The following is a 13,506-nucleotide window of genomic DNA, read 5'->3' as shown; positions in this document are numbered from 1 at the left end:
GGCAGCCCTCTGCTCCCCACTCGGATGTATTAGATGCTAAGCCCTGCCGCTCACAATGGCCCAGTACTCGCAACAACAGGGCCGCTCCTCGTCGCAGCAGCGTGAAGCTGCCTATAACAACATCTTTGGTCCGCCTGCTGCTGCTCAGCAACAACAGGGCCGCTCGCAGACCATGCTCTCCCAGCCCATGAGACCCCCCACCGAACGCGCCGCCACCATGTCGTCGCAGATGTCCGATTACATGCAACGAGCCCCTCCCATGCGAGCATATCCCCCGCCGCAGAGCAACCCTCGTCCTGCTCCTCATCATCAAGGATCCTACAACTCTCCATCTCCTCCTATCCAGAACGGCGACTATCACCACCCCTCACAACCGCAACATCACCAGCAGCAGCAGCCACCACCACAACAATATCCCAGTTCTCCCCAGCCCCACCGCCAGCCTCAACCCCAGTACCTACCTCAGCCCCTCCGTCCCGATCGCCGCCCATATGCTGCTCCCCAGCGCCTCGATCCGCGTGGTCCGCCGCCTTCGCAGCCTTATGCCCGCACTTACACTGGCGGACCCGCCATGGCCCCTGGTCCTGCGCCTGCCCTCAATTCCGACAGCTACCGCTCACAATCCATGGCCGCAACCTCTCGGCCTAATTTCCCTGTGCAGCATAGTCAGAGCAGCTACAACATAGCTCCTGCACATGCTTTCCGTCAGCAACCATACATGAGCAATCATCTGGCAAGGACTACTGCTCAAGGAAGAGTCGTACCTGACCGTCCCGCTGATGAGCGAACCATGTCCATGTCTTCGTATTCACGCGATCAAGACCACAGTCAGATCATGAGTGGTCGCGTCATACCTCAGCGCAAACGTGGTGACTCCGAGGTGAGTCAGCAACAGGATCCTTTCGCCGTCGCCGCCGCCAAGGGTAGAACTCCTAGCCAGGGTAGCATTCAATCGCGCTCCATGTCTATGGCATCCACTATCGCTCCCTCGGAATATACAGAGACTACTGCTGGCGCCGCTCAGTCTCCACGACCCTCCATAACCGCTTCGTCCACCCGTTCCAACAGCCAAATCCAACAAGGCAACGGACAGATGATAGCTCAAAGACGTCCGTCCCTCGTTTATGGCGCTCTTCTTTCCAAGGTCGCCGCCGCCTTTTACGATAGAATCCCAATGGCGGAGAAGGAGAAGGATAGTTTGGTCTACAAAAACGCCTTCACTGGACACGATGCTGTTGAGCTGATCGCCTACATCATCCGTACTTCCGACAGAAATCTTGCGCTGCTCCTCGGCCGGTCCCTGGATGCCCAAAAATTCTTCCATGAGGTTGCTTATGCACACAGATTGCGTGACTCTCCCAACGAGATCTACCAGTTCAAGGAAGCTGTGGTCGAAGAGCCAGCCGAGGTCAATGGCGTTTTCACTTTGTTGACCGAGTGCTATTCGCCTACCTGTACACGCGACCACCTTTGTTATTCGATAGCATGTCCGAGAAGATTGGAACAGCAGCAGCGCCTTAACATGAAGATCCAGCCTGGTCTGAAGAGGGAAGGTTCACAAGCCAGTCTGAGGGATGAGCCGGAAGCTGAACAGAGATTGTGGATCAACACTGTTTCTAAGGATGTTGCCGACAGTGTTGACGACAAGGAAAAAGCACGCCAGGAAGTTCTTGCTGAGATCATGTATACTGAGAGAGATTTCGTGAAGGATCTGGAATACCTCCGCGATTTCTGGATCAAGCCTCTGAGAAACCCGAATATCTCGCCAATTCCGGAGCATCGGCGCGAGAAGTTCATTCGCACCGTCTTCTCGAATTGTCAAGAAGTCCACGCTGTCAATGTCAGGCTTGCTAGCGCTCTTACTCGAAGACAGCAGCAGAGTCCGGTTGTGCGGAACGTTGGTGACATCTTCCTGGAATATGTCCCTCAGTTCACTCCCTTCATCAAATATGGTGCCAACCAGTTGTTCGGCAAGTTCGAGTTTGAGAAAGAGAAGTCCAGTAACCCGGCGTTCGCTAAGTTTGTTGAGGAGACAGAACGTCTAAAAGAATCACGAAAACTCGAACTGAACGGTTACTTGACGAAACCCACTACTCGTCTCGCTAGATACCCCCTACTGTTGGACGGAGCTTTGAAGAAGGCCAAGGATGACAATCCAGACAAGGAAGATCTTCCACGAGCAGTCACCATGATCAGGGCTATTCTCACCAGGGTAAACGAAGAGTCTGGAAAAGCAGAAAACATCCAACAGCTTGCGCAACTCAACCAGAACTTGAAGTGGACCAATGTGCCTTATCAAGATCTGAAGTTGACGGAAGAAGGACGCCAAATGGTGTTCAAGGGTGGGCTCAAGAAGACAGCAAGTCAAGAGACCATCGACATCCAGGCATATCTTTTCGACCACGCAGTGCTGCTCGTTCGACAGAAGATGGTCAACAAACGTGAAGAACAAAAGGTATATCGCAAGCCAATCCCGCTCGAGTTGTTGGTTATTACACAGATGGAGGAGGTTCTGCCAAAGCTAGGCATCACGAAACGACCCTCGTCTAGCATGATTCCTGGAGCTCGTACTATCACCAGCGCCGCAACTAAGAAAGAAGACGGATATCCTCTGACCTTCAAGAGACTCGGAAAAGGCGGTTATGAACTCACTCTGTATTGCTCGACTCAAATCCAAAAGGAGAAGTGGATGGAAAACATTCACGCCCAACAAGAGAAGCTTCGTGAGCGCAGCAACATCTTCACCAAGACGAACATCAGCCAAGGCTACTTTGCATCCAATAATCGCGTCAACTGCTGCGTACCCATCGACGGAGGCCGTAAACTGGTCCTCGGAACCGATATTGGTGTATTTGTGGCAGAACGCAAGCCCAAGGATGCCTCTCACAAGCCAAAGCGTATGCTTGACTGCAAGTTGGTATCACAAATCGACGTGCTGGAACAACATCAAATCTTGTTGGTTCTCGCCGACAAAGTCATGTACTCATACCCGCTGGATGCTCTGGACCCAGAAGACAACCAACCAACTCCCTCTAAGCGTGGGCGTAAGATTTGCCATGCCAACTATTTCAATGCTGGTATGTGCAATGGCCAATTGCTTGTCTGCTGTGTCAAATCATCATCATTGTCAAGTACGGTTAAGGTGTACGAACCCATGGACGCAATGATGAAGGGCAAGAAGAAGTCGGGTTTGGCGAAAATGCTCGCAGGAGGTCAGGAAGTGCTCCGACCGTTCAAAGAGTTCTACATTCCCATGGAGTCGAACAGTATTCACTTCTTGCGGTCCAAGCTCTGTGTTGGTGGTGCCAAAGGCTTTGAGATCGTGTCGCTCGAAACGCTCGAGACACAGTCACTGCTCGACCAAGCCGACACATCACTCGACTTTGTCGTCCGTCGCGAGAACGTCAAGCCCATCTACATCGAGCGGACTCCATCAGAGTTCCTGCTGTGTTACACGGACTTCTCATTCTTCGTCAACAAGAACGGTTGGAGGGCGCGGAACGACTGGAAGATCATCTGGGAGGGTGCGCCGACGGCGTTTGCAACGTGGGGCGACAAGTACATTCTGGCGTTCGAGCAAGAGTTCATCGAGGTGCGGTTGACGGAGACTGGAGGGTTGGTCTGTATCTTGACTGCCAAGAACATACGCTTCCTACATTCGAGCTCGAGAGAGGTGAGTTTTGTTGCCATGTGCATTTGCTGCAAGGCGTGTTTGCTAACAAGAGACACAGATCCTTTACGCGTACGAAGACGAGATGGGCGAGGACGTCATTGCCAGTCTGGATTTCTGGGGTCGCCCACAGTCACCAAGGCAATGAGCGAGATGATGTTGTTGTTGAATGTCGTCGCTGTTGTTGTATTCTGCTTCTTCTATTCACCCTTACTTTCTACTTCTTCGTATTTTGAGACAGACTCCAAAAAACTTGTCGGAGCGAGTCGAGTCAGAAAAAAAAAGAACAGTGCATATTATACCTATCTTTGTGCATCTTTTCCAGTGCTGACGGTTGACTGATGTTTGTGCTGGCATGTATGTTGGTGCCAACTCTCTTACACAAATCCGTATGCACAGCTGAACATGTGTTTACGCATCATTTCCACCGTTTTTGAAGATGATACAAGACCAGGTCGTCTATGAGCGTCTCCTCATAGTGCTATGATCCCAAATGTTTATTGTACAATAGCAATTTGACGGTGTACAATAACATAAAAAAATCACGGACAGGGTCGTGAGAGCCGTAACTTTCGGAAGCACGCTCGGGCATGCCCTCACCCCCCCCCCCCCACAGGCCTCTGACTAGCGACTAGCGACCATCTCTTGAAACAGTGGAGAAGAAGATCATGATGTCTACAAAAGAATTCGGAATCCGGAAAGCGGAGAATAATTGCTGCAGCAGCAGCAGCAGCAGCCAAAAAGCGGGAAATCGCAGAACTCGCAGACGTATCGGAGGTTATTGGGAGATGTTGAGATTCACCATGCGGTTGAGAGAGGGAACGCAGCTAGGGACCATTTCCCTTCGGGGTCCGAAGCTTTTGCGATTTCAACAGGGGGATCCCTAACATTCGTTCTGGGCTCGGAGTGGGGGTCAAAATGGGGGAAGGGGACATATGTTTTGCTTGGAGGCGAGCAGCAACAAAAGCAGAGATTCGGTAGAACGTTTGTCTGCGCAATTATGTTTGCAGTGCATGCGCAGCGGTTTTGAAACGAACAGAGCTGAGCTTGTGCTGCGCTCGCCAACGAAAAAGGTTTGGGGGAAAGTTGTGCTTTTTGGATGTTTATAGAAATGCAGCCTCGTATACATCAAACCTTAAGTGTGTGAGTGGTTTGCGGAGGCTTCGTCAGCTTCTGCGCTGATCCTATCGACACGAACACGATGTTGGCTTGGGATGGACATCCATGACGACGAGCCAGGCTGAAATACATTAATATAGGAGGATCATCATCGGCTTTTCTGTTGGTCGTTGGGCATTTCCCGTGTTCTTGGTGAGACACAGCAATCCCAAAGATATCTTAATTATCGTTTGTGTACGAATAGTAGAGTGTGCAACGGTCAGATTGAGAAGAGAGCTTTTGGCGGATTGAGGTCGGAGAGGCTAGCCGCGTCGTCGGTGTTGGTCAGGCTGGTGGATGGTCAAGTGCGGCAGTGGCTTGTGGGCTTGCACAGTGCCGGCGCTGCCCCTTTGAGCTTCCCAGCAGATCACTCTCACTCGCATGTGGCTGGCAAGATAAGGACACGACAGAGAGTGTACCTTGAGCACAGCTTAGGCATTGCATGATGGTGTAAGAAGAGTGCATGCATGGTCGATGATGGACTCGAGCTGAAAGAGGTGGGCGAAGCGAACAGGCCTTGGTTATACCTAGGCAAGCGAGACATGTATTGGAGGCTCCTGCCTTGCAGAGCGGGCGGGCCAATGACGCGTTCGTATGTTTGAGGAGTTAGCTATGGCGATTCAACGACCCCTTTGCAACTCGGCGTTTCAAGTCGTGGCTGTCGTTAGGCTTTTTGACGTGATACGGGCTCAGCATTGAGAAATTCTCGCTGTCAGGAAAGGACAATCAAACGGATCAACTGTCATATTATCCCTTGCTTGATCGCAGAAAGGTCTCGCTACTTTGTGTGCAAGCTGCATGCTCATCAGGCCGGCGGGCGCGTCAAAAAGAACAGGGTTGTTGTCGTGTCCCTGTGCCTAGTATCCACAACGGTGGCCCTGGTCCATCGATCGACAGCCAGAAAAGATATACAAGTCGCTGCTCCCTCCGGCTCCATAAACGTTGCCCAAATTCCCGCTCTCTCAACCCGCTCGCTCTCTCCCATACCACCAGAGTTGTCCGGAAACTCGTCCAGCTCATAGGGACCTGCATATACGTGGTATGCTCGTCGCTTGCTGCTAATCCACGTCGCTCCTGTCCTCTTTTTCGCGCTCAACCGCTCGCTTCCCTCTCCACACCTCCAACATGTTTACCTTTAAACGGGCCCTGTTGACGGCAGTCATCGTACTCGGCTTCTTCATGATCCTCAAAAGCTCGCATTCACAGCCCATGGCAGCCTCATTCAATGTAAATTCGCCCAAGCCGACGGGCTCATATCAGGACAACCGCAAGATCCAGATCCAACCGCCTGTCGAGGCCACACATTCGCGACTGGCATCATCACAAAGCTCAACGGCGCCGGCCGTCGCTGGGGAATTGAAGGCGAAGAACAACTACAAGAAGGAGCGTCCGCAAATATCCCTGCAAGACTTGCATGCCATGCCGCTACGACAGCAGCTGGCCTACCAGTTCCCTTACGACCCGGAGAGCAAGTTCCCTGCATACATCTGGCAAACATGGAAAACCACTCCTTCATCCGGTGACTTTGAGGAGGATTTCCGTCCTGGCGAGGCTGCTTGGACAGAGCTGCACCCAACCTTTGTGCACGAAGTCATCACCGATGCCACCGCTGCTCACCTCATCCGTCATCTGTACGCCGCCGTCCCCGATATCGTGGCCGCCTACGACGCCATGCCCGTCCCCGTGCTCAAAGCCGATTTCTTCCGCTACCTGATTCTTCTGGCAAGAGGAGGAATCTACTCTGACATTGACACACGCGCTCTGAAAAGTGCCACTGAATGGGTGCCTGCAGAAGTGCTTCGCTCCAGCTACGGCATGGTCATTGGCATCGAAGCCGACCCGGACCGCCCGGACTGGCACGACTGGTACTCTCGCCGCATCCAATTCTGCCAATGGACCATCCAGTCCAAACCCGGTCACCCCATTCTCCGCGACTTGGTGGCCACCATTGCACAAGAAACTCTGCGTCGCAAGGAAGCTGGCAAGCTTACCAAGTCAAGCATTGAGAGCATTGTAGAGTTTACAGGCCCTGCCATCTGGACTGATGCCGTGTTTGCGTTTTTCAACGATCCGGATTACTTTGACATGTCGACGAGTAAAGGCAACATCACCTGGGAGCATTTCACTGGCATCACTCAGGCCAAGAAGGTCGGCGATGTTGTCGTGTTGCCCATTACGAGTTTCAGCCCTGGTGTAGGGCAGATGGGCGCTGGTGACGATGATGACCCGATGGCTTTCGTGAAGCACAACTTTGAAGGTAAGAATCGATCCTCCCAACCATTACACGTCACGACTCATTTCTGACTTTTATCGCAACAGGCTCATGGAAACCCGAAAACGAACGCCACATTGGCGAATAGATGCCACGACCTTTTGGAGAAAAGATGGATACGCGGGGACATGTTTTTTTTTTAGAATTCTCTGTATCTTCTTTCTTGGGGTTTCCTTTTCTGTTTCTTTCTCTTCTGATGAATCTGTTCTCTTAACGACAGTCTATGTTTTCCGTTTTATTCCCAATGGCAAGTGCTCAAATGCATCTATACAAATGGAGTTCTGATAAAGGCACAACACAATCAACAAACTTTATAGACAATTTTGCTCCTCGCCTTGCTCTACATGCAACGTACCTTACTAGTGTCCTCCTACAACATGACAGAACTCGAGTCATTACACCCGGTACATTGGTCTGGTTCACAGCGTGGACGTTCTCAGTTGATTGTCTATTCTTCCAGACTCTAGACATCACCAATCAGAGGCATTAATCAAAAGAATTCTATAAGCACTTGATCGGTGAGAATGAATAAACAAAAGAACAACATTGAAGATATCCAAAAAAAAAACCTTAGATTTATATAAACATTCTTGCCCATCGTGCAAAGATAAAACCGGCACCTACTCATCAACAGGGAACCTATCCAAGAATCTAAAAGTGGCAAGACCACACTCGAAACTCTCCACTGCCTCTGCAGTCCCATTGGCAAAGTACACACCCTCCCTCTGCTCAATACCGGCAACTTCCAACGCCTTTCTGCCCTTGCCCACAGCACCAACAGCTTTACCCCATGCATATGCGTTCTTCAGAATCTCCATTGGGCGGCCGAGGGGATACAGTGATGAAGTCTTTTCACCGCTGAAAATGGCTTCGGAGCCTGCTGTGATGACAACGGCATCGAAGGCGTGGGCGTCAGCGGTGGAGTAAGTAGCATTGACGCCTGAAACGAGGGACTCGGCGACGATGCTGACGAAAAGACCTTGGGTTGTGAATGCCTTGGCTAGTTGTGCAGCTTGAGCCATGGAAGCGTTGGAAGATGTAGATGCCAAGATACCCATGTTGAGGCCCTTGATGGTAGGCAGTGTAGTGTTGAAGATGGAAATGTGAGCAGAGCTGCGATTGTTGTAGAAAGTGTGGTCTGGCTCTGGAACAATGACATCTTGCAGAGCAACAGCAACGCGGGAAGCAAGATCGTGGGAGATGCGGTTGAGCTGGATGATGAAGTTTTGCTTGACGACTTGGGATTGCACTTGGGCGACTTCGAAACGCAGACTGTTGATCACGATTTGCTGTTCTGCTGCAGAGAGTGAGTTGTATACCATGCGTGCTTGCGACCAGTGGTCGTTGAATGTGGGCGAGAGCTCGCGAACAAAAGCTCCAGTCAAACGGCGGTCGGGTGCGGTGAAGAAGCCTTTGCCCACTGTCTGATTGGCTTGTTTGGGGAAACCCTTGTTGAGTGAGTTGGGCGAGTAGGCGTAGTTGTTGGTAGGGATGTATTGCTGTCCACGACCATCGCGGTTGTTGTTGTGGATGGGGATGCGAGGGCGGTTGATGGGAAGTTGTTCGAAGTTGATTCCTTGTCTGTTGACTTGAGTGTCCAAGTAGGAGAAGAGACGTCCTTGAAGCAGTGGATCCTCGCTGAAGTCGATACCTCGCACCACATGTCCAGGCTGGAAACCAATGCTTTCAGTCTCTGCAAAGTAGTTTGTTGGGTTCTGATTCAAAGTCATCTTTCCGAGAATGGTGATGGGGACGAGTTCCTCAGGGATCCATTTGGTAGCGTCAAGGACATCGAAGCCGAATGCCAGTTGTTGATCTTCATCCATGATCTGAACACCGAGTTCATATTCAGGATAGGCGCCATTCTCGATGGCATCCCAGAGATCTTTACGATGGTAATCGGGGTTCTTTCCGTTGATGGCTTGAGCCTCTTCCCACAGGAGACTTGCGGTACCTTGCTTGGACTTCCAGTGCCATCTGATGAGCTTGCTGTCACCTTTCTCGGTGACCATGCGCATAGTGTGGACACCGAAGCCACTCATGTGGCGGTAGGAACGAGGCAGCGAGTATCCAGACATGATAAGCATAAGCTGTCGAGATGATTAGCATGGAGAGAAGAATAGATGAGCGTCGTGCTACTGACCATGTTCAGGGTACTCGGTTGTTGGGAGAAGAAATCATAGGCAGTGTCATGAGCAGTAGCAGCCTGAGGAATCTGCTTGTCGGGTTGAGGCTTCAAAGCATGAACCATATCTGGGAACTGCATAGCATCTTGGATGAAAAAGATCGGCAGATTAATGCCGACGATGTCCAAGTTGCCTGTGTCGGTGTAGAAGCGAGTTGCGAAACCTCGGACATCTCTAGCAGCATCTCCACTTCTGTGTTCTTAATTAGTATCTGCTATGCTTGTGTTGATGCATGGTTTGAAACTTACCCTCTCTCACCGATGACGGTAGAGAAGCGCACAAATGTAGGAGTCTTCTTGCCCTCCTCTGCAAGGAAGCTTGCAGCCGTGATGTTGGAAAAGTTGCCATAGGACTCGAAGACACCATGAACACCAGCACCACGGGCATGGACCACTCTTTCAGGAATCTGGACATCCATCAGCAAACTATCATGTGTCGACAACTTGAACATCGAAGCATACTCTCTCATGATCGAATCTTTGCATCTTCTGTCTGAAAGCAAAGTCTTCTAGTAGCGTAGGACCCCTGGCACCAGCCTTGAGACTGGTAAGGTCATCAATGGGAGTGCCCCAGTCGCTAGTCATGAAGCCTTGCTCATCATTGAGCTTGAATCGACCCATGAACTCTTCAGTCTGTTCGGTAGTCTCTTGGAGACCAGCATCATCGCGCTTCCCCATTTCACCGCTCATGTATGGACAACTGCCAGCAAGGGCAGCACCTGCCATCATTGGAAGATACAGTAACGAACGCATTGTGATCACCCAACAACCAAAAAGACGAGGAATGAGTGTCGTATGGGTACAAACAAAAAGTCCTGTTCAAATGTGGCCATACTGGGCTCTTATATAGATGACTGACAATCGATCAACGATCAACTTACTCGGTGAATTGGACGAAGATCAGGCCATCACGGTTGTGCAGCACAGACTAATTCCTCGCCTGGTATATTCCGCCAAAACTCACTGCTACATGGGGCACAGGCGTACGACAAGAATTATAGTGTTTCGATGTTGCAGTACCGTCTTGGCCCCGGCGGAGAGGCACGGGTTCGGCACGAATTGTGCCCCAAGAAACTTTACATGCTCTATTGAGATCGACTCACAGGTTAATCCTCACACAGCCAAGCCGTGACAGGCCATGCAGAGTGAGTGTGATCAAGACACAGCACGAAACATCCAGACTTGATCACCACGGTCCACAAAGCAGGCTCTCTCGGCGTCCAAGAGACGACCGCTGTGACTGTGCAACCCAACGACTTGGCTTGTCAACAAGGAGCGCACAAGACATCCAATGCGAAAGCGAGAACCTCAGGATGGTCAGCGATGTGCCTATCAAACTTCGATGTTGGTAAGCGCCAGCAAAAGACGGAGTGAGCCGCATCGGAAGGGCCAAAGCTCGGTGTGGTCAAGGCATGTCAACATCAAAAAGCTTAGCTCCAACCTCCTTCCCCAGCCAGCATGGTTGTCCGTCACGGTCCTCGCCTTTCTGTTTTCGTGCTTATACGATGTTGGACTTGGACACATGCGGCATATGACGCGGGTAGTCATTGCCATTGATCGTACAAGCAAACCACGTGTATCTCACTTGCCATGGCTAGGGCACCTAACGTAAGCATGTTCATACCTATCTATACCAACGGCATCTCCCACAGAATTCGGGCCTTGGTCACAAACCGTGCATTGTTACAAAGCCCACTGTCATTGACACAACGGAACGATCCGCGGCTCCGTGATCGCTCGACACAAACGTTGTTGACTCGACAAAGCAGGAAAACACATCAACTCCACAATTATACCAAGCCCTCGTTTTCTTCTCGAAAGCCTGCTTGTGGTCCATGAGACACGGTATGAGCCGACAGGTGGACCTGTGTCGCGCCTGTCGTGCCGCGCGCACGCAATGTCTGGTGACTGAGCCCAACATGGCGGCTTCCCAGCCACCGGGGTAGTTTTGTAACGTTGTCTCATAAGGCCACGGAGAGATGCCTTGAGCATACGACATTACTCAGCAGAAAGAAAGCAATTATGTCGACGAATTCGTCTCGTTCATTGAAGGATCTGGCAATTCCACCAAAGATATATAAATTCAGCTTCTATCGCTAGCCTCCAACAACGACTCGCAAAAGCAGACAGAATTCGTCAAACGCAACAGACAATAATCAATGGGGTATCAAATGTGAAAACAACATCTAAATGGGCGTTGAATGGACGCAAATGCTAATATTAGAAAAAATGTAATAATGGTATAAGAAGAACCACAGACCATAAAATCTCATGGGCCGAAGGCGCCCTGGATCTTAGCGTATAGTTCTGTGTCGAAGAAGTTGTAATGCAGATCGTGGAAGCAGAAAGGTGCGCGAAGCAATGTCTCAGCTGTAGGACGATCCGCCGGATCAATGGTGAAGCAGTCGTACATGAAACTTAGAGCCGCAGGTCCGACAACACTGCTAACATCCTCAGGAATTGGCGGGGCTTGATTGAGACTACCAAGCTTGAAGATGGCACCGATGGCTTCTTCCTTGCTCCAAGGTCGGCGCCCTGCAAACATCTCCAAGACTACACAACCCAGTGACCAGATGTCGACTTTTGCGCTGTAACCTTGCGACTCGGTAGAACCGCTTGAGCTACTTCCTTGAGATTGAGCGCGGATGACTTCAGGTGCCATCCAGAAAACACTGCCTTGCATGCTGTTGGTGATATCGTTGTTATAAGGGTTGGGACTGCGCTTGGAGATACCGAAGTCTGAGATTTTGCATGTTCCGTCAAGGTCGAGAAGGATGTTATCAGCCTTGAGGTCGCGATGCAGGATGCCCTCGCGATGCAGGTATGCTAAACCGTCAAGAGTTTGTCTGGTAAGACTACTGACGACCGACTCTTCGAATTTGCCGTGTTTGCGCAAGCAGCTGCCAATACTACCACCGGAAATATACTCAAGGAAGATACTGATTGAATATTCCTTGCGTTCACATCCAAGATACTGGACAATGTTCATGTGATCCAAGTGTTGCATGGTGTCAATCTCGGAGTCCAATGCCTTGACCATTTCACGGATCTTTTGCGGGTCTGCGTTCGAAGTCTTGGGGTTGACTTCGACCTGCTTGACTGCCAAAAGTTCACCGGTGGTGGTGTTCATACCAAGGTAAACGCGGCCGAACGTGCCTTTGCCAATCAGTTGACCCTTCATCCACTTGAACGTCGGCTGTCTCTGTGGATGTTGGAGCGCGAAATTGTCCTGAGGAATGGTCTCCAACTGTATAAGGCGGCTGCCACGAGGAGGCTTGATTTGCTCGATACGAGCACCAAACATCTTTGTACTTTTGCGTCTGACAATGTCACCTCCGCCGTACCTAAGTGTACTCATACGGTTGAGAGCACTACGATTCATCTGTGCGCTAGGAGCACGACTCGACGTGAACGAAGTTATGGAGGGGCTTGGCGATTTCTGAGCGGGCATCTGATATGCACCTTTCACGACTTCACGAATACTCTTCGTCCTTCCTAGACCGCCAGACTTCCTAAGGTTCCTGTGAGCAACTGAAGGCATATTGTGTCCTCGTTTGAGTGTGGAGTCTTCCTTGAGAGTTGACTCATCGCTACCGAGTGTTCCGTTGTCAGCTTCAAGGTCGGGTACCGGCATGAAACTTTGCTCTGTCTTGGGCTCAGCGGTGGGTGCCGATGGTGCCTGCGAAGCTTGAGTACTCGGCGTTTCGTTCGTAGTGCTTGCTTGACCATCTTGACCATCTTCTTCAATCATTGGCTGATCGAGATCGACGTTGGGGAAGAATTCATCAAGATGCTCTACAAGTGCCTCAGGAGGTGGACGGTTGGCCCAAAGATCACTGGCAAAGCTTTCACGGCGACCAAATCTAGCGCTATCCTCGGGAGATTCTGCCGACCAAGCCGCCGATACTGCAGACTCTGGGTGAGGTCTTTCGCTCTCCTCAAGCGGGTCAGGAGACGCAGTAAACCTGATGTGCTGCTGAGAGACCTTGGTCTCGAGGGCTAAGTCTTGCTGGGATGGTGAGTGCTCGGTTTGATCTTGTACCAGAGAAGTTTTCGACTGCTTTGCCTTGACCTGTTTGGCCAGTGGGATGGCGAAGAGACTCTCATTCGAATCCTTCTTCGTTAACGGCCTAGCAAATAGACCATCATCCGAGTCTGAGTCTTCGTCCTCTTCGTCCATGGTAGCAGTAGAAGGTCTATCGAACGACACGGGCTCGTTAG

General features: G+C 51.0%; 4 protein-coding genes across 4 annotated transcripts; 2 read left to right on the top strand and 2 right to left on the bottom strand.

Moving 5' to 3' along the window:
• Positions 1–55: 55 nt before the first annotated feature.
• M436DRAFT_37041 (citron like protein) lies at positions 56–3,818 on the top strand (the record flags this gene model as incomplete). Its single annotated transcript, XM_013576515.1, has 2 exons — positions 56–3,673; positions 3,732–3,818. The coding sequence occupies 2 exons, from the start codon at positions 56–58 to the stop codon at positions 3,816–3,818; spliced, it is 3,705 nt and encodes a 1,234-aa protein (XP_013431969.1).
• Positions 3,819–5,953: 2,135 nt separating this feature from the next.
• Positions 5,954–7,188, top strand: M436DRAFT_35211 (uncharacterized protein; the record flags this gene model as incomplete). Its single annotated transcript, XM_013576175.1, has 2 exons — positions 5,954–7,085; positions 7,148–7,188. The coding sequence occupies 2 exons, from the start codon at positions 5,954–5,956 to the stop codon at positions 7,186–7,188; spliced, it is 1,173 nt and encodes a 390-aa protein (XP_013431629.1).
• Positions 7,189–7,720: 532 nt separating this feature from the next.
• M436DRAFT_36725 (catalase 3 precursor) lies at positions 7,721–10,038 on the bottom strand (the record flags this gene model as incomplete). The annotated part of the gene is made up of 4 exons (XM_013576454.1): positions 7,721–9,190; positions 9,244–9,478; positions 9,535–9,692; positions 9,748–10,038. 4 exons carry the CDS (start codon positions 10,036–10,038, stop codon positions 7,721–7,723), a joined length of 2,154 nt encoding a protein of 717 aa, XP_013431908.1.
• A 1,516-nt stretch (positions 10,039–11,554) lies between these two features.
• On the bottom strand, positions 11,555–12,415 carry M436DRAFT_37020 (serine/threonine kinase; the record flags this gene model as incomplete). The annotated part of the gene is made up of 1 exon (XM_013576511.1): positions 11,555–12,415. The coding sequence occupies one exon, from the start codon at positions 12,413–12,415 to the stop codon at positions 11,555–11,557; it is 861 nt and encodes a 286-aa protein (XP_013431965.1).
• Between the last annotated feature and the right edge of the window lie 1,091 nt (positions 12,416–13,506).

Source organism: Aureobasidium namibiae, assembly GCF_000721765.1.
Source record: "Aureobasidium namibiae CBS 147.97 unplaced genomic scaffold scaffold_1, whole genome shotgun sequence".
Classification (NCBI taxonomy): domain Eukaryota; kingdom Fungi; phylum Ascomycota; class Dothideomycetes; order Dothideales; family Saccotheciaceae; genus Aureobasidium; species Aureobasidium namibiae.
The sequence above is the reverse complement of the archived record's forward strand: the minus strand, read 5'-3'. Positions and strand labels throughout refer to the sequence as shown.